This window comes from Fonsecaea multimorphosa (assembly GCF_000836435.1).
Source record: "Fonsecaea multimorphosa CBS 102226 unplaced genomic scaffold supercont1.23, whole genome shotgun sequence".
NCBI classification, from domain to species: Eukaryota; Fungi; Ascomycota; class Eurotiomycetes; order Chaetothyriales; family Herpotrichiellaceae; genus Fonsecaea; species Fonsecaea multimorphosa.
This window is the reverse complement of record NW_015971657.1, coordinates 127,458-148,775: the sequence shown is the minus strand read 5'-3', so window position 1 is coordinate 148,775 and position 21,318 is coordinate 127,458. Positions and strand designations below refer to the sequence as shown.

The 21,318-nt window shown below is 52.9% G+C and overlaps 11 protein-coding genes across 11 annotated transcripts; 5 read left to right on the top strand and 6 right to left on the bottom strand.

Moving 5' to 3' along the window:
- Positions 1–60: 60 nt before the first annotated feature.
- Z520_09262 (uncharacterized protein) lies at positions 61–1,309 on the top strand (the record flags this gene model as incomplete). Its single annotated transcript, XM_016779756.1, has 2 exons — positions 61–121; positions 147–1,309. The coding sequence occupies 2 exons, from the start codon at positions 61–63 to the stop codon at positions 1,307–1,309; spliced, it is 1,224 nt and encodes a 407-aa protein (XP_016629075.1).
- Positions 1,310–2,009: 700 nt separating this feature from the next.
- Positions 2,010–4,787, top strand: Z520_09261 (uncharacterized protein; the record flags this gene model as incomplete). The annotated part of the gene is made up of 2 exons (XM_016779755.1): positions 2,010–2,236; positions 2,285–4,787. The coding sequence occupies 2 exons, from the start codon at positions 2,010–2,012 to the stop codon at positions 4,785–4,787; spliced, it is 2,730 nt and encodes a 909-aa protein (XP_016629074.1).
- A 291-nt stretch (positions 4,788–5,078) lies between these two features.
- Positions 5,079–5,390, bottom strand: Z520_09260 (uncharacterized protein; the record flags this gene model as incomplete). The annotated part of the gene is made up of 1 exon (XM_016779754.1): positions 5,079–5,390. One exon carries the CDS (start codon positions 5,388–5,390, stop codon positions 5,079–5,081), a length of 312 nt encoding a protein of 103 aa, XP_016629073.1.
- Positions 5,391–6,559: 1,169 nt separating this feature from the next.
- Z520_09259 (uncharacterized protein) lies at positions 6,560–8,044 on the top strand (the record flags this gene model as incomplete). Its single annotated transcript, XM_016779753.1, has 3 exons — positions 6,560–6,840; positions 6,894–7,335; positions 7,460–8,044. 3 exons carry the CDS (start codon positions 6,560–6,562, stop codon positions 8,042–8,044), a joined length of 1,308 nt encoding a protein of 435 aa, XP_016629072.1.
- A 388-nt stretch (positions 8,045–8,432) lies between these two features.
- On the bottom strand, positions 8,433–9,542 carry Z520_09258 (uncharacterized protein; the record flags this gene model as incomplete). Its single annotated transcript, XM_016779752.1, has 1 exon — positions 8,433–9,542. The coding sequence occupies one exon, from the start codon at positions 9,540–9,542 to the stop codon at positions 8,433–8,435; it is 1,110 nt and encodes a 369-aa protein (XP_016629071.1).
- A 1,033-nt stretch (positions 9,543–10,575) lies between these two features.
- Z520_09257 (uncharacterized protein) lies at positions 10,576–12,139 on the bottom strand (the record flags this gene model as incomplete). Its single annotated transcript, XM_016779751.1, has 4 exons — positions 10,576–10,628; positions 10,709–11,204; positions 11,431–11,988; positions 12,065–12,139. The coding sequence occupies 4 exons, from the start codon at positions 12,137–12,139 to the stop codon at positions 10,576–10,578; spliced, it is 1,182 nt and encodes a 393-aa protein (XP_016629070.1).
- Positions 12,140–13,206: 1,067 nt separating this feature from the next.
- On the top strand, positions 13,207–14,163 carry Z520_09256 (uncharacterized protein; the record flags this gene model as incomplete). Its single annotated transcript, XM_016779750.1, has 1 exon — positions 13,207–14,163. The coding sequence occupies one exon, from the start codon at positions 13,207–13,209 to the stop codon at positions 14,161–14,163; it is 957 nt and encodes a 318-aa protein (XP_016629069.1).
- A 968-nt stretch (positions 14,164–15,131) lies between these two features.
- Positions 15,132–16,742, bottom strand: Z520_09255 (uncharacterized protein; the record flags this gene model as incomplete). Its single annotated transcript, XM_016779749.1, has 1 exon — positions 15,132–16,742. One exon carries the CDS (start codon positions 16,740–16,742, stop codon positions 15,132–15,134), a length of 1,611 nt encoding a protein of 536 aa, XP_016629068.1.
- A 310-nt stretch (positions 16,743–17,052) lies between these two features.
- On the top strand, positions 17,053–17,951 carry Z520_09254 (60S ribosomal protein L16; the record flags this gene model as incomplete). The annotated part of the gene is made up of 4 exons (XM_016779748.1): positions 17,053–17,073; positions 17,167–17,302; positions 17,401–17,713; positions 17,816–17,951. 4 exons carry the CDS (start codon positions 17,053–17,055, stop codon positions 17,949–17,951), a joined length of 606 nt encoding a protein of 201 aa, XP_016629067.1.
- Positions 17,952–18,842: 891 nt separating this feature from the next.
- Z520_09253 (uncharacterized protein) lies at positions 18,843–19,570 on the bottom strand (the record flags this gene model as incomplete). Its single annotated transcript, XM_016779747.1, has 3 exons — positions 18,843–18,865; positions 18,919–19,290; positions 19,354–19,570. The coding sequence occupies 3 exons, from the start codon at positions 19,568–19,570 to the stop codon at positions 18,843–18,845; spliced, it is 612 nt and encodes a 203-aa protein (XP_016629066.1).
- A 273-nt stretch (positions 19,571–19,843) lies between these two features.
- On the bottom strand, positions 19,844–21,219 carry Z520_09252 (uncharacterized protein; the record flags this gene model as incomplete). Its single annotated transcript, XM_016779746.1, has 4 exons — positions 19,844–20,712; positions 20,760–20,964; positions 21,016–21,025; positions 21,080–21,219. 4 exons carry the CDS (start codon positions 21,217–21,219, stop codon positions 19,844–19,846), a joined length of 1,224 nt encoding a protein of 407 aa, XP_016629065.1.
- Positions 21,220–21,318: the final 99 nt, after the last annotated feature.

Genomic DNA, 21,318 nt, shown 5'->3' with positions numbered 1-21,318 from the left:
TTCTGCACTTGTGTCATTCCTCTACTAGTCGGCGAGAAGCATAACTTCAAAATTGACAACATGGCTCCCACAACGATACGATGGGGCATATTGGGCAAGTGCTGCTGGATCCTGGTTCGGAGTACAGCCGGCTAACAATGGCTCAGCTACCGGAGGTATTGCCATAACGTTCACCAAAGACCTTCTGGTTGATCCCGCAACGCGCGACGTGCACGATATCCGACACACCGTTGTCGCTGCGGCCAGTAGTTCTAGCGCTTCCCGCGCACAAGAGTTCCTGAAAGAGGTCAAGGCCCCGTCCACCGCTCAGGCGTATGGCTCATACGAGGAGCTGGTGCAAAACCCAGAAATCGACATTGTCTACATCGCTACGCCTCATTCCCACCACTACCAGAACGCACTGCTCTGCCTCGAAGCTGGCAAGAATGTCCTCTGCGAAAAGGCCTTTACCGTCAACGCTGCCCAAGCAAAGATACTTGTCCAAAAGGCGCGAGAGAAAAACCTGTTCCTGATGGAGGCCGTGTGGACCCGCTATTTTCCCCTCTCTGTTTATGTACGCGAGGCAATCAGCTCGGGGAAATTGGGTCAGGTAGTGAGGGTATCTGCCGACAATTCTCGTGCTTCTGATCCAGAGAAGACTTGGCCCGACGGCAAACACAGGATGGTGAATCCAGAATTGGCGGGCGGCGCTCTTCTGGACCTGGGGATTTACAGTCTTACGTGGGTCTTTCAGACTTTGTACACCACGCAAGCGCCCGAAAGCCGCCAATCACCAAAGGTCGTGTCCAGCATGGTGAAGTATCCACCAACAGGCGTTGACGAGACGACCACCATCCTGCTCACGTTCCCTCGCGACCCCGAGCAAGGAGGCGACATGCACGCTGTTGCCACCACGGGTATGCGCACGTCAAGCAACACCGATGGAAAGGGCACGTCCGGTCCTGCGGTCCGGATCCAAGGCACGAAGGGAGAAATGCAAGTCTGGCCACCAGCATTTCGGCCAACCAAGACAAGGCTGATACTCATGGATGGCACCACAGAGGACAAGGATTGGTCGCAACCTGGACCAGGGAAAGGGAGCGGGTGGTTCAACGGCTTTGGAAATACAATGAATGCAGAGGGCGAGGGTCATGGTATGTTTTGGGAGGCAGATGAAGCGGGGAGAGCGATAGTGGAGGGGCGCAAAGAGGGCAAATATGAGAGCTTGGACGAGAGTGTGTTGATTATGGAGGTGATGGATGAGGTGAGACGACAACACGGCTTCAGATATCCCGAGAAGATTGAGACGACCGAAAGAGTCGAACTGTGAGGCGAGCCATTCAATTATCATCTCAATTGAGAAGAAGAAGCCAAACAGATCAGCAGAGGGACAGCTCAAGCTAGCCATAAATGGAATGGTGTGGATGCTTCGAGGCTTGGCGGTTCCAAGATCGACGTCATCTCCAAAACAATGGGACTCGACATGATTGGCTGGAGCTGCTGCCTTCTGCGGTACGACGGCAGCGGGACTGACAGCTCACACCGTCGACCATCATTTGATCAAGCACAGGAATCAATTTACTATTATGCACGCAAGGCGGAGTAATTAATACTCGGTACAGGACATTGCGTGTCTCATTCATTATTACTATGAGCCCGTCCGAGTCTGTCGCTTAATGTCGACGCAGTTTCCGGCTCGGAAGTTCCCAGCCTTCTGCAAAACTGCACGCGTAAATTCCCGTGGCTGGCGCCTTGTCTGCATTCAAGTCCCAATGCCCCCTCATCAGCAAACTCAATCCTGTCCTTCGTTCAGTCCATTTCCAAAGCTTCGCCAGACACATCTGCCGGAGCTCATAATTCGATAGCTCCTCGGAAACCTATAACGTCTTTTTCGACCCGGCAACTGGCACCATGTGGCCTTGACAGATCACGACCACCATCTCTTCCACGAATGTTGCAGCCTTCACAACAACCTCACCACTTCACCGTCAACACCGCAGGCCGGTAGCTACCCCCTCCATCTCTTCAGCATGGCCTCCAAAACAAGAGCCCTCAATGCTGCCCATGCTGCGGGGATTTTCGCAGACATGACTCTCGACGGCCCCGAGATCGGCACCCTCGTCGCCGTAGTCGACAGGGCCAAAAACCTGCCGAACCGGAAGACCATGGGCAAGCAAGACCCATATTGTGCTATGAGACTGGGAAAAGAAGCCAAGAAGACGGAAACGGACAAGAGAGGCGGGCAAACACCCAGATGGTAAGGAACTTCCGGGAAGAACGCAGGCATGTCGCTAACATGCAGTAGGGATCAAGAACTGCGATTTACCGTCCACGACTCCCCCGACTATTACAAATTGAAATGCTCCATTTTCAACGATGACAAGAAGACCGACCTCATTGGCGAAGCCTGGATCGATCTAACAGAGGTCATCATTCCCGGCGGCGGACAGAGTGATCAATGGCGTCAATTGAACTTCAAGGGCAAATATGCAGGAGACATCCGGATTGAGTTGACATATTACGATACAAGACCCAAGCCAGAGCTCCTAGCAGAGAAGCAAAAACAAAGAGACAAATTTCATTCGACCGTCAGTGACGCCCCGAGCATAATTTCTGGCCCTCGCCAACTCGGTCCTCGTGAGATCAAGAGAAGGCCACTCCCACCTGGTCCGGGTGGAAACTTCTCAGCTCTTTCGACCGCTCAGACTTCCGAACGATGGCCCCGGGAAGACTCGCCGGATACAATTCCTGGCCATGGATATACGAACGGCAACCCTCCACCTCGTCCACCAAAACAAAGGTTCGTTCCAGAGACTCCTGACGATGTTGGATATGATCTGAACCCTCAATTCGGCCCCGACTCTTACGAACCGCCTCAAAACTTTAGTCCATATCATCACCAAAGTCAATCACCAAGCAAGTACTACGATGACTACGACGATCCTATGGCGGTATATGGGGAGCAAGACCCATATGCCATGGATTCCTACCAACAAGCAGGCCTTCTGCCGCAAACCCAACCACCACAGGCTGTGCCAGGGGTCCTACCACCAGACCATCATTCCTCATCGGCTCCGCATTCGCCATACGATCTACCAGATCAGCCTCCCTATCATTCCTCCCCTCCTCGAATAACGCCGCAGCGCACGCCACCAGGGGGTGCGCAGATTCAGCATTGGAACGGCAGGACCAGCACATCTCCGGTCAAGTATGCCGCATACAGGGATAGTCCACTCCGCCAATCTATCAGTCCACATGATATGCCTGAAGCGATTTCGACCTCTTCCGATCCACGGTTCGATCAAGATGGATTACCACCGCCCCCTCCTGCTCACCGAGGTACCATGACAAGGGTGCCGGCATCTTCGTCGAGTCACAGAGACTCGTATGGAGAACCTTCGCCACGCACCCCAGCGAAATTCAACAGCGTCGAGGGTAGGAGCCCTCTTCAAAGGCTCGAGCGTGATTATGATCCGTTTCAGGCAACCCCCCCTTCCCGAGATATACAGCGCCAAGTTCCATCACCGCAGTCTTATGAACCAAGCCCGCCACCGCCAGTCGACCATGACCGATATCCCATGTTTCCATCTGATAAGCGAAAATCCTACAATAATGATATAAATCAGCTTCAACCAATAGGCACTGAGAATGAAGTGCCCCCTCCTGAAAGGATCAGCGATCGCATGTTCGCTCAGCGTCATGACGGAGAAAATATTCAAGAGAATTTCAGGCGTTCTACAGGCAATGAACTGCCGCGGCGGGCGCAGACATTTGACAACTTTGAATTGTACGATGAGAGACACGTCCGAAGTTCTGCTCCGGTCGTTGTCCGGCCTCGTCCAATTACTCCCAATTCTAATCATACCATTCCTCGGAAATCAATTACCCCGACGTTCACAACGAGCGATGATCGCACCCAGATGTCTAGTGTTCCGTTTGGACCTGGCTCGTACGATGTGTTGAACCCCGGCACGAGCTCAACACCGGTTGAGGGTGCATTCAACTCCCCAGAAGATGCGTTCGAGGTGGCTCGACAGAAGGAGGTCGACAAAATTCGGGAACAAGGTCCAATTATCGGGAACGATGGAAGAGTGATTGATCCATCGGACCATCTTCCTTCTGACACGTGGGCGCCAGAACCTGAAAGAAAACAACGCAAGCCAGAGCATGTCATTAGAATTCGCACAAGAGAAGAAGCACGAAATCAAAATCGGGCAGGATCGTCGCCAGCCTCCGCTCGACCACACTCGATTGCGGCGACGCCTTATCAGGCCTCCCCAAGCGTTCCGGTGTCTTCACCGTACCAGACGTCAACCCCTCCAGCGACGGCTCCGGTTTCGCCTCAAGCCGAACCATCCAGCGGCCGGAACAGGCTGAAGAAACCAATGCCAAATCGACCACTCCCGACGCAACCGTACCCGAGCCCTCAGGCAGGCCCATCTGTGCAAAATAGCGCCTCAATCGAGCGACCTAGTCCCTCGAACCAACGTTATACTATTCACTCTTCTCCCATCAGCGGATCACCTCAGCGATCTCCGTTTTCGGAATATCAAGTTCCGTCTGGGAACAGTTACAGCCCGCGCGGTGGTTATGGGCCACCAGCAGGGCCTCAGAATCAGTTGGAGTATTCTCCATCACCGACCAATCCACCAATTGAGAGGTCGATGCCGGAGAATCCCGGTTACGGCGGTGGCCCGTCGTATGATGTAGAGGATTCCCTGGCGCTTGAATTGAGCAGAATTGACATAGGGCCGTCGAGGATGCCCAGGACGGCGTTACGGCCTCAGAAAGCATACGGCGCGTACTAGCATACATGTTACATAGAAGATGTCGAGTTTTGGCAGGCGTTGTGAGCGGCGCTGTATTTGGATTGATCTCTGGAGCAGGTCGATGTATAACGCGTCAGGGCAGTAACCAGCCTGATCAACACAAAATGAACGGTACAATCGTGGGATGGGAATGTACATTGGCATCATGCCGCGGCAGCAGGCCTCATAATAAAATCATATGTCCAAGAGGACGGAGTACACAGAAGGAATGGGGATCAATTAGACTAATCATCACCATGCATTTCCAAGTCCTGAGTCCCGTCACCTCTGTCACGTTTTCCTCCGTAACCTGACCCTTATCGGCCCCGTAACGTCCTCCATGCGCCTCTCCCCGCTAACCAGCTCTCCACGCTGCAACACATCCACCTCGTCGCGATCCCGGGCTTCGAACGCCATCTCGCGTAGCCGCGGCATGAGATCGCGCCAGTGACTGACGCCCAGCGCGGAGAGGTCTGATGGGGACAGCGAGCGCGCGACTTCCGAGGGGCAGAGCGTCTTGGGGTATGTGCGTGAGTGCAGGAGGGTGTGGAATTGTTGTTGCAGGAGGGATGGAGCAGGAGAATTAGAACGAGAAGAAGACATGATGGGTTTGGTTTTGATCGGGGAGGAAGTTGACTGTGGGTAATATAGACGTGGATGTAGAATGGTATGGTATGAGAGGAGAGGAGATGGAGAGGGGAGTTTTAACGTCAATGACACTATCAAAGGCAAGGCACAAGGCTGAGCGAGAACTTCCCCGCAAGGCTGCGAACTCCTGGCTCCGGCGATGTACCGGAGAAATATTGATCCCTCCCAATGGGTTCCTCAGCTTCACAACAACTTCGCGAACAGCTTCTCATCGTCTACCACGAACAATGCTGACGAGTAACATTCTCGGATTCGTAGAGAGGCCGAGGCATAGCTCAAAGGTGGGAATACTTGTTCTCAGAACTTTCTTGGTCCAGCTAGGTCTTACGCCTCAATCATGATCTTTGCCCAAGAACATTCTGACGACCAGGCATTCATCTCCTCCTGCCTGTTGCTTCGAATCATGCCGATACGGCGCTATAGGGCTTGGATTGCTAGTGTGGAAGTCTTCGACCAGAAATGATCCTCAATGGCGCGTCTCAGCTTGGCTGGTCGGGCCACCTTGAACTGAAACGAACCTCCCCTAAACATGGGCTCGTGCGTGTCACAGCTTTCTCCTTGTTCCCTTCAACTTGGCCTCTGCGCAAACTTCAACTCTCAGATGTCAATTGCCGCTAAATGTCCGTCTATTCCTCAACCATAGACTCATCAGAAAGACAGCCTGAAAGCTGCTATAGCTGGAAACTCTGCCGCAAGGCGAGGGATACGACTACTCGGCCTCTGATACTCTCTGCAGGTTTTGCAGCTCGCTGTTGTGCCTATGCCCTTATTGAAGTGTCAACGCGGACAGTGGAGACGCAATACGTGCATTGATACTGCTAAGGAGATATCGCGTCTTGCACACTCACTGTCCACATTCCACAGCCTTGTTAGGAAGGTCACCACACATTCTGACCATTGAGGACGAACCTCTGCCGCCATGACGATTCCAACAACTACACAAGCCACAACATGGTCAATGTCCGCGAAGATTGCCGTCAGGGCTTTCACCCCTTCCTGAGAAGATGGACGGGTTATAAAATCGCAAAGTTGCTACAGCTTCTCATCATTTTCCCTCTTCATGTACTGGCACACTATACACTCGTTTATCTGATCTTGGAGGGGCGTAATTACTTACCGCAAACATGTATGTCCTCACGCAGTCTTTCGTTGTCCTGACCACTGTCGTTGCTCTCGCCCTCGGCCAGGATGCTGGCGTCACGACGTCTACCTCAACTCGGATTTACACGGCATACGGGACATCTCCAACCTCGAGCGTGTACACAAGCCACGTCACTATCTACGGCGACACGACTACCCTGACCAGCACTTCGAGGGTCACCACAACAAGTCCCATTCGGTTCACAACGATCATTCCTTATACTTTTCTGTCGACTCTCAACGTTACTAGCACATATCGCGCAACGTAGGTCCCCATGTTCTTCGGTGGTAGACGTCCATGCCAATAAAGAGATCCAGTACCGATGTCTTCACTAGCACTACCACAAGCACACAGTATAACATGCTAAACACCACTTCAACCTCGTATATCAATGTCACTGCTGCCGCGAACACCACACTCGTTACAGAAAGTATTGTCACCATCCCCACGCCGAGCGGCTTTGTCCCGGTAGACGAGTCTTCTGGGGATGAAAACTACAATGGAACCATGAAGCGACGGGATGCAGAACTCGAAAGAGATGTTCCTCTGCAACCCCGACAGGCTGCTGTCACCACAACGGCCGATGCTTGTTATATCTCTATCATTTCTGTTGTCACGCGGTTGGCTCCACAAACCACTTCTACAACGACTGTGACTTCGACGAAAACAAGCACTCAGCGACCACCGCGGACCGTGACTCAGTCGACGACCCTTACTGTGACCAACACAGTGGGCGTCCCTGACGTCCCAGTGCTCTCTGTAAGTCCTGACCCCAAAACAGACCTCGGTTCTTTCGGTTGCCACATCTTGTATTCCAGCATCTCGAATTTCTTCCCCCGCAAGCGTAAAAGTATGTGTCCAGTCGGGGACTGATCATGGACAGACCTTGGTAGTGACAGTGCCCGCCACCACGAACCTGACCCAGGTCATCGTGGTACAGACAGAAACAACAGTCGGCACCCTCACAAGCACCTTCACCTCCTACACCGCGACCCGAACCGCCCATCTCGCCTGCGGCACCGACAACCAGCTAGGCCCGCGGATCGAGGACGGCACCTACATCGCCGCCGTCGTGGACAACACGCGCGCCAACGTCGGCACAGGCACCAACGCGACATCCAGCTACGACTGCTGCGCCATCTGCCAGGACGCCGCGGGTTTCTGTGACTTTGCATACTACGACACGCAGGCCGCCGGTTCGGGGAGTAACAACAACAGCAGCAGCGGCAACAACTGCATGCTGTACATGGCGAATGCGCCCAAGAAGGCCCAGGGAGGAGGAGGAGGCAATGCCACGTGCTCGCATGCCCAGGCTGGGTTCTACAATACGAATAAAAAGACCACGAATAGGTGGGTCGTCATCAACGGGCCGTGTGGCCAGCTTGTCCATGGCAATCCCACCCCGAAGGCGAGCTCGACGACTGCTGCTGCCGTGTCTACGAGCTCGTCTGCGGCCGTGCCTACCTAGGTCCTCAGTGGGAGGTTACTAATACACTCGGCTGCCATGTGCTGTTTACACGGCGGCGGGTGTAGTGACGCAGGTCGTCTGGAGGGTGTGCACTGGATCAGGTGGCAAGAGGGACGATGGATGGATGGATGGTGGATGGAGGTTGGAAGAGGAAATGGTTATGAACTTGTCCCCTTCTTGTAGAGCGGATCGAGAACCAGGGTGTATCCGCCTCTCGTGGAATCCGCCCTTCTCTATCGCGCACAGACATACATTTCATATATAGTGCACGGTTTACTACCACTTCTTTTACTAGGTAGTGGATCGCAGTCTGGATCTTTTCAGATGAGAACCTTTTTTTACTTCTTCTTCTCCTCTCTCCTTTCTTCTCTTTTAAACGTTCCCATCTTCAAACCAGCTCCTTATCAACCACACAGACAGCCTTCCCCTTCACCTTGCCCGCCTCAAGCAGCTCAAACATTTTCGGCACCTCGTCGAGGCCGTGAAAGACCTGAGTCTCGGCCACGATGCCATGGGTAGCGACGGTCTGGAGCATCTCATCGGCGACTCCCGGCCCGCCGTGCATGGTTCCCTTGATGGTGATGTCGCGCAGCACGATCTCCTGGAACGGCACCGTGACCTCGACGGGCTGGGCGGCTTGGACGACGGTGCCGTGCGAGCGGGTGATGGAGGCCGAGAGAGCGGCTGTGGACGGGTGGTCGCTGACGTTGACGGTGGCGTCGACGCCTCCCCGGGGGGACGTTAGAGCCCGCACACGCTCGGCGACTTTGTCCTTGCCCTCGCGGGCGTCGAGGACGTGGTCGGCGCCGTACTTCTTCGCGATCTCGATCCCGTCGTCCCGCGCCTCGACCGCGATGACCTTCATCCCCGCGGCCTTTGCGAACTGCACGCCAAAATGCCCCAATCCGCCCCCGCCGCCCACGATCGCGACCCATCCGCCCGCCCCGACGCCGCTGACTTTTAACCCGCGGTAGACGGTGACGCCCGCGCACGCCAGCGGCGCCGCGGTCAGGAAACTCACCCGCTCGGGCACTTTGCAGCTCATGCGCGCGTCGACCACGTGGTACTCTGCAAACGCGCCGTCCGTCACCACGCCCAGCGCCCCGTCGTTGTCGAAGCAGTACTGTTTCCAGTCCCTGTCCGGGGGAGCCTGGCAGTTCTCGCAGCGCCCGCAGCCGTGGAACGTGATGCCCGACATGACCCGGTCGCCCGGTTTGAACGATTCCTGGGCTGAGGCTCCTGCTGCGACCACCACGCCTGTACCCTCGTGCGACAGCGTCATGGGCAGCCCATGCTTGAGCGGCATGAATCCCGCCTGCACCATCAGGTCTGTATGGCATAGACTGGCCACGGCGGTCCGGAGGAGCAAGTCATAGGGACCCAAGTCGGACGCTGTGGGGGCTCTGGTCTTCTGCACCACTGGGGGGGACTTGAATTCGACCAGTTGAGCCGCGAGCATCTCGCTTGGGGTTTCTGGGGCTGTTGCTGTGGCTGCCATGGTGTGTGGTGGGATGTTGGCGTCACGGATTGGCTCGAAGGTGAACGGCCAAAAAAATCAGAAGACCTAACTCTCCTGTCTCTACTCTGCTGGACCAGAGACGGTATAACCGATCGAAGTTCAACGTGGGGTCAAAGTTTGTAGTCTGTATAGGAAAGGGTCCTAGCACCTATCTCCCCTCAACAATTCAAAATTTGTACGAGAAGAAGAAAAAGGGGCCTCAAAAAGCCAGACAGTTTCCCCGGTATGCCCAGTGCTTGGTGCCGTTGAGAGTCTATGATGAAACTTGTGAAGGTGAGAAGAGCCCGACGACGACGACAAAGGCACTGACTGTATCGAGGCACGGTCGACGAGCTGGAAAATCCACAGACGGCTATGATTTATACATACCTAGGTAGGTATATGAACCCCTCTCGGGAGTTGTAAGGGTCCCCTTCATTGAGCCCCACTTGAACAGCACATCGCACGGGCTTATCGTCCAATGCTCGGACAGGACAGAGCCATGGTATGCATGAAAGGAGGCGGGCGAATGGGAAATCGGTAGGAATAGGTGTCATTGACGCCCCGGATTCACAATGGGAGAGAATGGATTTCCTTCTTCTTCACCTGGTATATCGGGTATGGTGGGCAAGGACACTCCCGACTACTAAGTAGGCACAGGAACGGGGAATGGACAAGGATGGATCCACGGCTTCTCCCTACTACTTGATCGCAACTACTTCATTGATGGGTGCAGCAGGCCTCTCTGTTGGGGAGAGATTTTTGGATATTTCAAGACACTCCCTCTCGGATTTCATCCGGCGTCCGTAAGCCCTCTCGAGTGCGCCTGGACGACTACCTTGTCACTCGCTGGTCAAGAAATATGGATTGATGTTGGGTTCTCCCTTAGCAAGGCTGGTCATCGGAGGAAGACACTTGTCAGATGAGAGACGGAAACTGCACGAGTCCAAAGACCTGTGGCTGCAATGCGCCGTTGACTCTAGATCAAAGCTAACAGTGCTCCACCGGTCAGAAATTGTCGTCTGCAGTCCTCTCACGCCTTTGCGGCACCGGCCTTGATGAGAATGATGTCGCCATCCTCCACAACTGTGCACAGATATCGTTAGCCACAACTTCCATCTACACTCGAGACTCCATCAGGGACTGACAGAGATGAGACAACTTACCATAATCTTTCCCTTTGGTCATGACTTTCCCTGCCGCTCTCACAGCATTTTCGTCACCGTATTCCCTCAAAGTCTCATAATTATACACGATACACTGAATAAACGTCTTCTCAAAATCCGTGTGGATCACGCCCGCTGCTTGTGGTGCCTTGGTGCCTTTCCTGATCGTCCACTGCCTCACCTCATCCGTGCCAGTGGTGAAAAAGCTTGCGAGATTGAGTGCTTGTCTCATCGTCACGACGACTTTCGGCAAAGCGGACTTGGTGTTGAGATTTTTGCATTCTTCGGCGGCTTCCTCGTCGGACATGGCGGCGAGGCGTTCTTCAAATGAGACAGAGATGGGTAAGACGGGGTCGCCTGGAGAGTTGGTCTTGAGCCACTCCATCACTTTGGGCAGGTATTTGTTCTTTTGACGGAGGTAGTCCTTCTCAGAGAGATTGATGAGATAGACTACGGGTTTGGCCGTGAGAAGGAAGAGAGGATTGATAACCTCGATCTGTTTGCCGTCTCGTTAGTCTGCAAAGTGTATAAACAGAAATGGTAGGGAGCAGCTTGATCCAGAGAAAAACTTGTGTCAGGGTTGGACTTCCTCTCATAACAGCCTCTAAACGTGAGATTTTGGGTGAGACTGCTGTCGACGAGCTGGGATTATGTCGAGCTTGTAGCTCTTCTTCATCATGAAAAGGCAAGGGACACCGGAATGGAAATGTCAGATGACTTACCTCTTTAGGCCCCCAATCAGCCTTCCTCACATCCTTGCCATCTTTCAGATGTTGCAGGATTTTGTCAACGGTCGCTTCCTCCTCTTTCAACTTCTTCATCTCTAAACTCTGACCACCTCTCCTGGTCTGCTTGGACAGGTTTTCCTTGGCCTTCTCCACAAACTCGATGTCTTTTAACCGCAGCTCCTCGGAGATAATGTCCAAATCTCTCGTGGGGTTGACGTCGCCCTCGACGTGAATGATCTCTGCATCGTCGAAACAACGCACGACTTGGAAGATGGCATCAACCGCTCGGATGTGCGACAGGAAGGAGTTGCCCAGACCGGCACCAGTTGAAGACCCTCGAGTAAGACCCGCGATATCGTACACCGTCAAGTTAGCGGGGACTTGAGATTTGGGTTTATAGTGTTCGCAGAGCCAATCGTATCGTGCGTCAGGGACAATGACTCGGGCCTCTTCAGGTTCGATGGTTGCATAAGGGAAGTTGGCAGGGTTGCCTAGTGAGCATTTCGTGATGGCTTGGAAGAGTGTCGATTTGCCGACATTAGCAAGACCAACCTAGCGCAAAGGACAGTCAGTCACTGGTGTGGTCAAGGAAAGTTGAACCATTCTTGTGCGGGATCTGCCTACATACGATACCGCTCTTCAAGTTGTTCCCGGGCCTGCCTAGCAGGATCTTCTTCTCTTCCACGGGCTTTTTGGGAGGCATTTTCTTCTTGGCGTAATTGCGTGTCTGTAAGACCTGAACAACGGAGAGAGAGGCTGTATTCCGAAGAATCGGGTGCGAGCAAGGCTCAAGTGCAGAACCGGCTGCAAAGATTGAAATGCGAAGTGGAGAAGTGAAGGGGGAGGTGAAGTAAGTAAGGGAGACCGTGTTGTCGAAGCAGGAAGTTAGAGACTCGAGGGCTGATTCTGCGCTCGAGATCTCTACAACAAACGGTTTGTTAATGGGTGCATCGATGGGTGCATCGAGAAGGCTGATTTGCGCCAACTTGACTTTTTTTCTGCTACGCAGTGGGTTGAGGCTGCGGCTGCTGCATTCACGTGGCAGACAGACCGAGCACGTGATGCCAAGACTTGTAATGACGGTGGTGCTTCGGTCATTCAAGTTGCTGACTTCCACGCTGCGTCTCTATCTCAGCCTCGCATCTCAGCCTGCTCCCTCCCCTTCCTCCTTCAAAGATCGATATCAAGGGTCGAATAGGCCACGTGCTGCATGGACCTCGCGACTAGCCCTGCATTTCTGGTATATTGTTATCTCCTAGAGGTGGGTGACAAACTCAGGATCGGAACGAATTTGCACCGACCCACGATGCACAAGAGCCGTGGCGGAGTTTGCTGGGTAAAATCCGACCCACTCGTGCTACAGCTGGCATGCACCTCGAATTCTTTTCCAATGTCAGTGACGAACAATCTCGCAGGGTTTTTCCTCGCGAGGTTTAGCGTCGAGCATTCTGTGCAGCCTTCCCAGAACCTTGAGAGCCCCTTCTCATAGCTCTTCCCAGCCAGTGTCCAGGAAACGCGGCTTGTCTTTGACGGCAGAATTTGGTCCGAGTGTCTTGGTGACGTCCATGCAGTAGCACCGGGATTAATTACTTTCCCATTTCCGTGGACAAATGCTGCTGGAGATTGATATAAAATGCTTGATGGTGGGCGAGCATCTCGACCTTGGAGTCTGCTCTCGAACACACAGTAAGAGCCATTCCACACTGTTAGACTGACCCTCCCATACCTCTCTTGTGCGAATAGTCTGCTCAGCTCTCTTTTGTTGCCAAAATGGGATTTCTCTACTCTCAGTTCTTCATCAAACCAGCTTATCCGAAGAGATCTTTTGCTGGAGAGACCGTCATTGTGACTGGAAGCAATACTGGCCTAGGAAAGGAAGCAGCTCGACATTTCGCTCGACTGGGCGCCTCCAAACTGATCCTCGCTGTGCGAAACACCAAGGCGGGAGAAGCTGCCAAAAAGGACATTGAAAACACCACCAAATGCAGCCCCAACGTGATTGAGGTTTGGGAGCTCGACCTTGCCTCGTTCGACTCGGTCAAAGCCTTCGCCGACCGCGCATCTAAACTCCCTCGCATCGACGTGCTGCTTGAGAACGCGGGCATCGCTACCAGGAAATACAGTCAAGCCGAGGGACACGAACGCACCATCACAGTCAATGTCATCAGCACTTTCTTCCTGGCGTTGCTTTTGCTGCCAAAACTGAAGTCCACCGCCAAGGAATTCAAGGTCAATCCGCGTCTCACCATCGTGTCCAGCGAAGTGCACGCCTGGACCAAATTCGAGGAACGGAATGTGCCTCGCATCTTTGAGACTCTCGACAACGAGAAGACAGCCAAGATGGACGAACGATACCAGACCAGTAAACTACTGGAAGTCCTCAGCGTTCGCCAGATCGCGCCCAAACTTGCCGGGTCCGGGGTCATCTTGAACATGCTCAATCCTGGATTGTGCCACTCGGAGCTTGCCCGAGAGGCGTCGTTCGTGTTGACGCTATTGAAGTTCTTCCTTGCCCGCTCGACAGAGGTGGGCAGTCGGACCTTGGTGGCAGCGGCCGAGGCAGGGATGGAGTCGCATGGCAAGTACATGTCGGATGGCAAGGTTGCAGACGACAATCTGTCACCATTTGCGAGGAGCAAGGATGGCGAAGTGGCTGGTAAGAAGGTGTGGAGTGAGCTGAGCGACATCCTGGAGAAGATTCAGCCTGGGATTACCCAGAATATCTGATGACTCTCAGGACTTATACCCCCAAATGGATTTCGGAAAGTTGCGCCTCTGAGTTTTAAAGTATCTAGTTGCTGATATGAATGCTTCACTTCCTCTGCCTTTCGCAAACCATTTAAGCCAGTAATGTCCAGAACATCCACAACAAATGCCCTTCTGGCTTTTGACGATGCTTGACCATAATTTTGATTTGCTCTGAATAATAGCTTCTTCTACTAGACAATACAATGGCTTTGCGAAAAATGAGATAAAATTGATTGACCTGGGCAAATAGGCTTTTTGAAGGGGGGAGACGTCTTCGAAGCACAAGCAGAAAACTTCTCACAAATCGCTCTGCGCATGGAGCCTCCCCTGAGGTCTGGACAACATCCATCGTACTGGCGATGCCAAGCGCAGTCACCGTTCCCATTGCGAACTGCGCCCAGATATAACTTTCACAAGACCGTCGACTCGGCTACTAAGTCATGTGGCTGAGTTCGAGTGGGTCCGTCCATCACTGTATGCCCGCAGAATGATAGCTCCTGGTGGGCTGGCCAAAGACCGCTAGTGTCGTTCTGGGAAAACCGGCGTGGTAGAAGAGGCCATGTAGAAGAGGATAACCAGCGGGTGTCTGATCGCCAGGCTGCTTGCGCACATGTTCAACGGACGAGATCCAGATAGAAGTCCTCGACGAAGAATTGGTGGTTACAGATCTCGAAAAGTGGACAAAGGGTACACCTAGGGCGTCAATGAGACGTTCTGAGAAACAAAGGCGCCAGAGACACTGGATGAGACAAAGGCTGAGAAGGACCAGCGCGTTGTCTCCAATGTTTGCTGGCTTTCGACAGGGCTGCAAATGTGAATGTGGCCGCAGTTGGGTGATGGCAGTCAGACAGCGCTTGTTCCACCCTTTCTCATTAGGGCGCCGAGGTCGACGCGCTTCTTTGAGGATCTTCTCCGATCTGAATAGAGAGAAGCCATTTCTGCCTCTTTCAGCCATCCTCCATTTCTTCCCCTTCTCCGAGATCTTCTTCCCCGCTTTCACGATCGAGCTCTGCCTCCTTCTTCTCCCACTTTTTCATCGCCGCATCCCCGTCCTTTCCCTGCCTTTTCGCTTCAAAATATGCTTCTCTCTTCTTCAACGCCAACTCATCTCGCTTGGTCATTCTTGTAAGCTTCCTGTCCCTTCGACTTGCTTCCAGGTTGTGCAGGACGGCGAGCTGCTGCTTCAACTTGGAGACTTCCTCTTCGAGTCTTTCTGATTTGGATATCTCGGTCGCATCTGGCGGGAGCGAGATTTGCGAAGAGGCGTTCCCCAATTCCAATGAGCGGACGGCCGCGTCCAGCATAGATTGGGAGAATCCCGGACCTGCAAGAGCTTGTTCGAACTCGTCATGTTCGGATGGGTTCCTTGGAGCAGTGATCGTGACATGGAGACCGTACTTCGCGGGGACACCGCAGGTACCCTTGTCCTTCGACGAGGTCAACTCAAGATTGGGCTTCACAATGCTTGAGATAGTATACTTGGGTCTTTTCGCGTTCGGAAAGCCTTCAGGTTTGAGCATCTCGATATTGGTAATTGGTTGGCTGAAATTTGTGATCTCTTGCAGGATTCGACGCTTAGCAACATCCCACCGGATGACAGTTCCATTCACGTGGCCGGAGAGTAGCGATGTCCCGTCATACGATAGTGTGACACAATTTGCCGTTCCAACGTTGGTGGATGGGGCTTTCCAACTGTCCTTGTCCATAAGTTGTATGGCCGGCCTAGTTGAAGGGCCAGATGATGAAATGCTGTATCTTGGGGATTGCTGAAAGATGTCCCAGGAATGGATCCTCCCATCATGACATCCGAAATATATAGCTCTGTCCGCGGGGTCAAGTGCGATGGAAACGGCATGGGAGGGCAACAATAGAGTCTGCAAGACTTGACATGATTCGATATGCCAGATGTGGCAAGTCCCATCGTTGGAAGCCGAAACTGCAAAATTGGTGGTGATGCTAGAGTGGCCACAGATCAATGCACTGAGAGCCGTTCGATGCCTGGAGAAGGCCTTGACAGGGGCATTTGACGTGCCGTCGTCCTCATAGCTATCTGAAGGTGGCGCGAAGGAAACTAGTTTTGCTAGCGACCAAACGTGAATACTCGAGTCAGCAGAACCAGAAATAATGTATTCGTTCCTAGGAGTGATGCAAAGACACGAAACTGCTTGAAGATGAGAGGCTGCTGAGTTTGTTACTCTGCCCGTTGCCACTTCCCACAGAATCAATCTTCCTCCTTCGGTCCCTAGAACCAAGATTTCTGCCCCATTAGCATAGGCGAGACTCGATACCCGCTCGGGGAATGGGACAGTGGCTTCTTGATTGACCCTTTCTCGACTATAGACATTCACCACTGCTTTGTCTGCCTGAGCCGCGAAGATGTGCGAATCACTGATTGCCACACAGCCTGGTTGAGTTGAACTCTTCTTGAAGCCTTGCCGAAAGACACGCTGAGGTTGAAACTCGTGAAGGAAAATGCCTACATCTTTCAAGGCGGCGCTGGCATGTGCTGCAGCTTTATTCGCAGTCAGAGTCGCTGCAATGAAGCTTTCTGTGAGCATTTCTCAAGGTTGACGTCCGTCGGCAGGCATTGTGGTGGTTTGCTTGATGGGCAGCAAATAACGGAGAAACTTTTTCTGCACCAAAAATGTTCTTTTGGGGACCTTCGCATGACTAAGCAGGGCTCTCCACGTGAATCAGAATTTCTTGCCAAGGATTGATGTCTTGGCATGCGCACGACGGAAACCAAAGCGCATCTACACAATTCATTGACTCAATCTCCGGCCTTTGACGAACTCAACCAACAACCACGTCCTCGCCCAACTTGCGAATCTTTTCCCATACGACTTCTTGCAGGTGATTGACAGCGAGATGTCGACCTTCGAGCCCGTCGTAAGTCCTTCCCCGGCTCATACTGCGCCTGCAGCATCGACCAGATGAACCAGACCAAAAGTTTGCTGATACGGAACTCTTTTCTTGCTTCAGGTTGTCATCGACGGCAAGGGACACTTGCTCGGTCGTCTCGCCAGTACAGTCGCAAAGCAACTCTTGAATGGCCAGAAAATCGTCGTCGTGAGATGCGAGGCGCTCAACATCTCTGGCGAATTCTTCCGTGCTAAGCGTACGCCCTCTTCCCCCTCGTTCTGCTCGACCACATCCATCTGTCGACGTTGAAAAGGTGTATTGGGACTAACACAAGCTTTTTCCTGCCTCGAACAGTCAAGTACCATGCCTACCTCCGCAAAATCACTCGTTACAACCCAACTCGAGGTGGCCCTTTCCACTTCCGCGCCCCCGCTCGCATCTTCTACAAGACCGTCCGAGGCATGATCCCGCACAAGACCGCCCGAGGTGCTGCCGCAATGGAGAGGCTGAAGGTCTTTGAGGGCATCCCCCCGCCATACGACAAGAAGCAACGCATGGTTGTTCCTCAGGCACTGAGGGTCCTCAGATTAAAGCCCGGAAGGAAGTACTGTACGGTGGGCCGATTGGCGCATGAGGTGGGATGGAAATACCAAGATGTGGTCGCAAGGTACGTTAGATGTTCTGTCCTCAATACACAAATGGACATTCGGTGGCGGCTGGATTTATTTGTGGAAAATGAGGGTTTCGGCTGACAATGTGACAACAACAGACTCGAGGAAAGAAGAAAAGTCAAGGGCGCCGCGTACTACGAGCGAAAGAAGGCTCAACGAAGACACCTCGTCGAGGCGACCAAGTCGACTGCCGATGGGGAGGCGAAGAAGAAGTTGGCCGAGCTGGGCTACTAAGCCATCCACCGTTACCACTTTCTTGTCGAATACCCTGTCGCGCCTCGTCGCCCGTTTCAACGCCTGCAGTCCTTTATCTACAGTCTTCTATCAACGATCAAGGCGTGTGGCTGGGCTATGTTGAGCATAGACACACCAGAGGGAAGAGAATTCGGACAGTGGGGGGAAATGGAGGCGAAGCGTACCTGACAGAGCGGTTGGTTGGCACGATGGACAGATTTCTTTAATCGAAAATCCCGAGGATCAACAACGGCCCACGCTCGATGCAGGATTTTCAGCTAGCATTGCTGCGTGCATTCAAGGCCTGTTGGGCGGTGGCAGAGGAAGAGAGCAACCATGGTGCTTTGAACGCCACCCAGGAGTTGTGAGCTTTTCGTGGCTTTTGAAAGTGCTTCAGCTACGGATTTTTTCATGAGCACCAAAAAGAAAGAAACTGATGATAAAACACATCGCTGCCTGAGAAGTCTCATTCCCGGAACCAATCATCCAGAAGATCTAGGACCTGATCACTGTGTCTGACTAGCATTCGATGTGCAATGTCATCTGCAAACCGAGCGTAGCTGGTTTCTCCATCTCCAACCAGATTTGTGTCCCGTGCAAACCCAGAAAAGCATCTCGAGTGTTGAATGTATTGTGGAATCCCCAGCTCTCAGGTCCATCATGCTGTGACATCTCGCAAGACCCAGAATTCAATCCCCCATATCATGAGCAAGACAGCCCGTCGTATGCTCGGACCGTAGGAATTCACAACTCCATGTTGCGTCATTCGGGTGAGAAGAAAGGTTGACCGAGTATGAGCAGCATGCCCGACCGTCTCCATCATCACCACCACCGCGCCACACTCGTCAATTAAGGCAGACCGAAATGAGAGGTCCTCAATCAACCCGTTACTTAGCCGACCCGGACTAATAACGCTTTTTGCAATCGTTAGCCAGTACGAACTTATGACCCTGGAGACAGCCCGAACAGATCCAAACACCATCTGTCAAAGCCGGAGTACTTGCATGGTGGCATTGAGGACACTTCTTCTCCGCGGCACCAGCCTCGGAACACGCCTTGGAAGACTCCGACTTGAAAGGTTTCCCCGTGGTGATGTCGATCGGAGGAGGCGGAGGAGGAGCGTCGGGCGGTGGGCTGATAGGGTGGGGATAGTAACCGGAATCCAGGCGAAGATGAGGGTTGAGGATCGTTGAGCGCGTCTCCTGAGGATGGCTCAGATACTCATGGGTTGGCATGATCGTCTCAACTCCGTGGATGGTGGTCGAGATGTGCCCTTTGAAGGCTCTCGTGAAACCGGTGTTCGAAGCATACTGCCCAGGGTGCAGGTAGGAGACTTGGCCTTGAGAAGAGTTGGTTTGAGTCCTCCACGAAGGGCATCAGGGAATGAGATATTAGCACTGACCATAATGCTGAACGGGGCCAAACGAAATATTCGGGGAAGAGTTGACTTCCGATTCTGATGGAGATGGTCCTGTCAGTAGCTTTGCCTGGACAGAGTTTCTTGCGCACTTTGGCTTCCAAGGTCGGAATCGATGCAGGAAAGTGCCTGCAGTCCCTTTCCCCAGGATGCCCTTTCTAGACTCACCCTTGGTAGAGGCCTCTTGCTTTTCTGACGACATGATGGAAAGGGGATCGACTTGTAGAGTGGACTGGTGAGACTTTCGTGGGTGGTTGGGGAACAAAGACTTCTTGAGCAACCGAGATTTCGAGAATTTATATCCCGGTTCGTTTGTTATTAGTGACTTGCACAATCACCGATGAATCGGACATGTCGTCGGGGCGAGAAGAAATGAGTCAGCGGCATTAGTGTAGTGAAGCTTGCGCAGCCTCAGTCGTGCACAATGCTTGGTGCTCGAGGAGGTCGTACTATTCACCAAAGACGCCGGGTCGACTCATTTCGACTTTTTGGCTTCAGCATTCTGGGTATCTTCCACGTAAGGGTGCTTGATTGTGAGGCACCAGATATCCAAGTAGTCACAGATTGTGGTTATGACATCGTGAACAAAGCTTCCGTACACTCCCAGCGCAAGACCCAGTGACAGGAACACAAACGCCACTTGGTAGACATCATCACCCAGCGCACTCGGCCACAGACCGAGTGTCGGGCCGAGGCTATCAACAATGGCACAAGCCAGCGGAACGATTAGGACGTTTTGGTAGGGGAATTTATCCTTGACCAAATGAGCCACAATCATTTGTCCGACGGAATAGGCATTCACAATGCCTGCGAAGATGATGAATGGAACCAGATGGCGGTGCAGAATGACCGGATTAAGCCAGAGATAGGCAGGTATCAAGGTCCATGTGATGGTGAAAGGAGCCAGACCCAGGAGTGCCTTGTAAGGATCCTGACCTCTTTGCCGCCGGGCGTCCATGACGTTCAATGCGCTGCTGACGGTGTTGAAGACCAAGACCAGCCCGCCATAAACCATGTACCATTCGTTCCAGGCCATTTGGTAAAGAGAGGCCGGCATGAGATCACTCTTAGGCAGACCGAGACTGGGCAACATCGGCTGTTGCCAATAACTCGCACCACCTTTGAGGAAGGTGATAAAGTACACAACAACCAAGGTCAGGATTCCTTCAACAGGGCCAGAAACTATACCCAACGTCAAGGTGTGAGTATGATATTCCTCCCAGGTCTGGATGTAGAAAGTGAGGATTGTGCCGAAGAGAGTTAGGACCGTGTTCCAAGACTGGCCAAGATTCATGGAGGCAGCGAAAAGGAGCACCTCAAGGCTAGTATTGCACGCATCGACACCTGCTGCCCGTTAGCAGTGCCCGCTACGTCGCAAGACTGGATCTAACCATGGTCAAATAACTCGCCCAACGGGCCGCTTTGGTGTGTTCGACGAGCCTGTGTACCATCCACGGCGTCGAAAGTCTGATATAAGAACAAACCAATGGCCCAGGTCAAATAGACCCATGGAGGGCAGTCGGTGTCGAGCGTTGGGTTATACCACAGCATTGTGAGGACATTGACAATCACAAAACTGAATCCTGTCAAGGTAATCTGCTTTCGCGTCAGAGGAAGCTCTTACAGTTGGGGCTGGAGTTGTCGCACAAGATTGGGTCTGGAAGCTGTCTCAGTATCAAGTTGCTAACAGGGAAAGAAGCGCTGTACTCACGCCATTGACATGGGAAAGCATTTGATGACAACATTAGTGTAGAACGGCTTGAGGACATATCTGGACACTAGAGATTTATCCACCCCGGAGTATTTGTACTCGTGGAGCTTCTCCAGGTTTCGCTGCCTGATATACACCATCTTGAATTGCTTTGACAAAGCCAACACGCGTTGAAATCAACGTGCAGAGAAGAGAAAACCGCAGTAAGAGTGATCAGACGCGAAAATCTAGAACAAAAC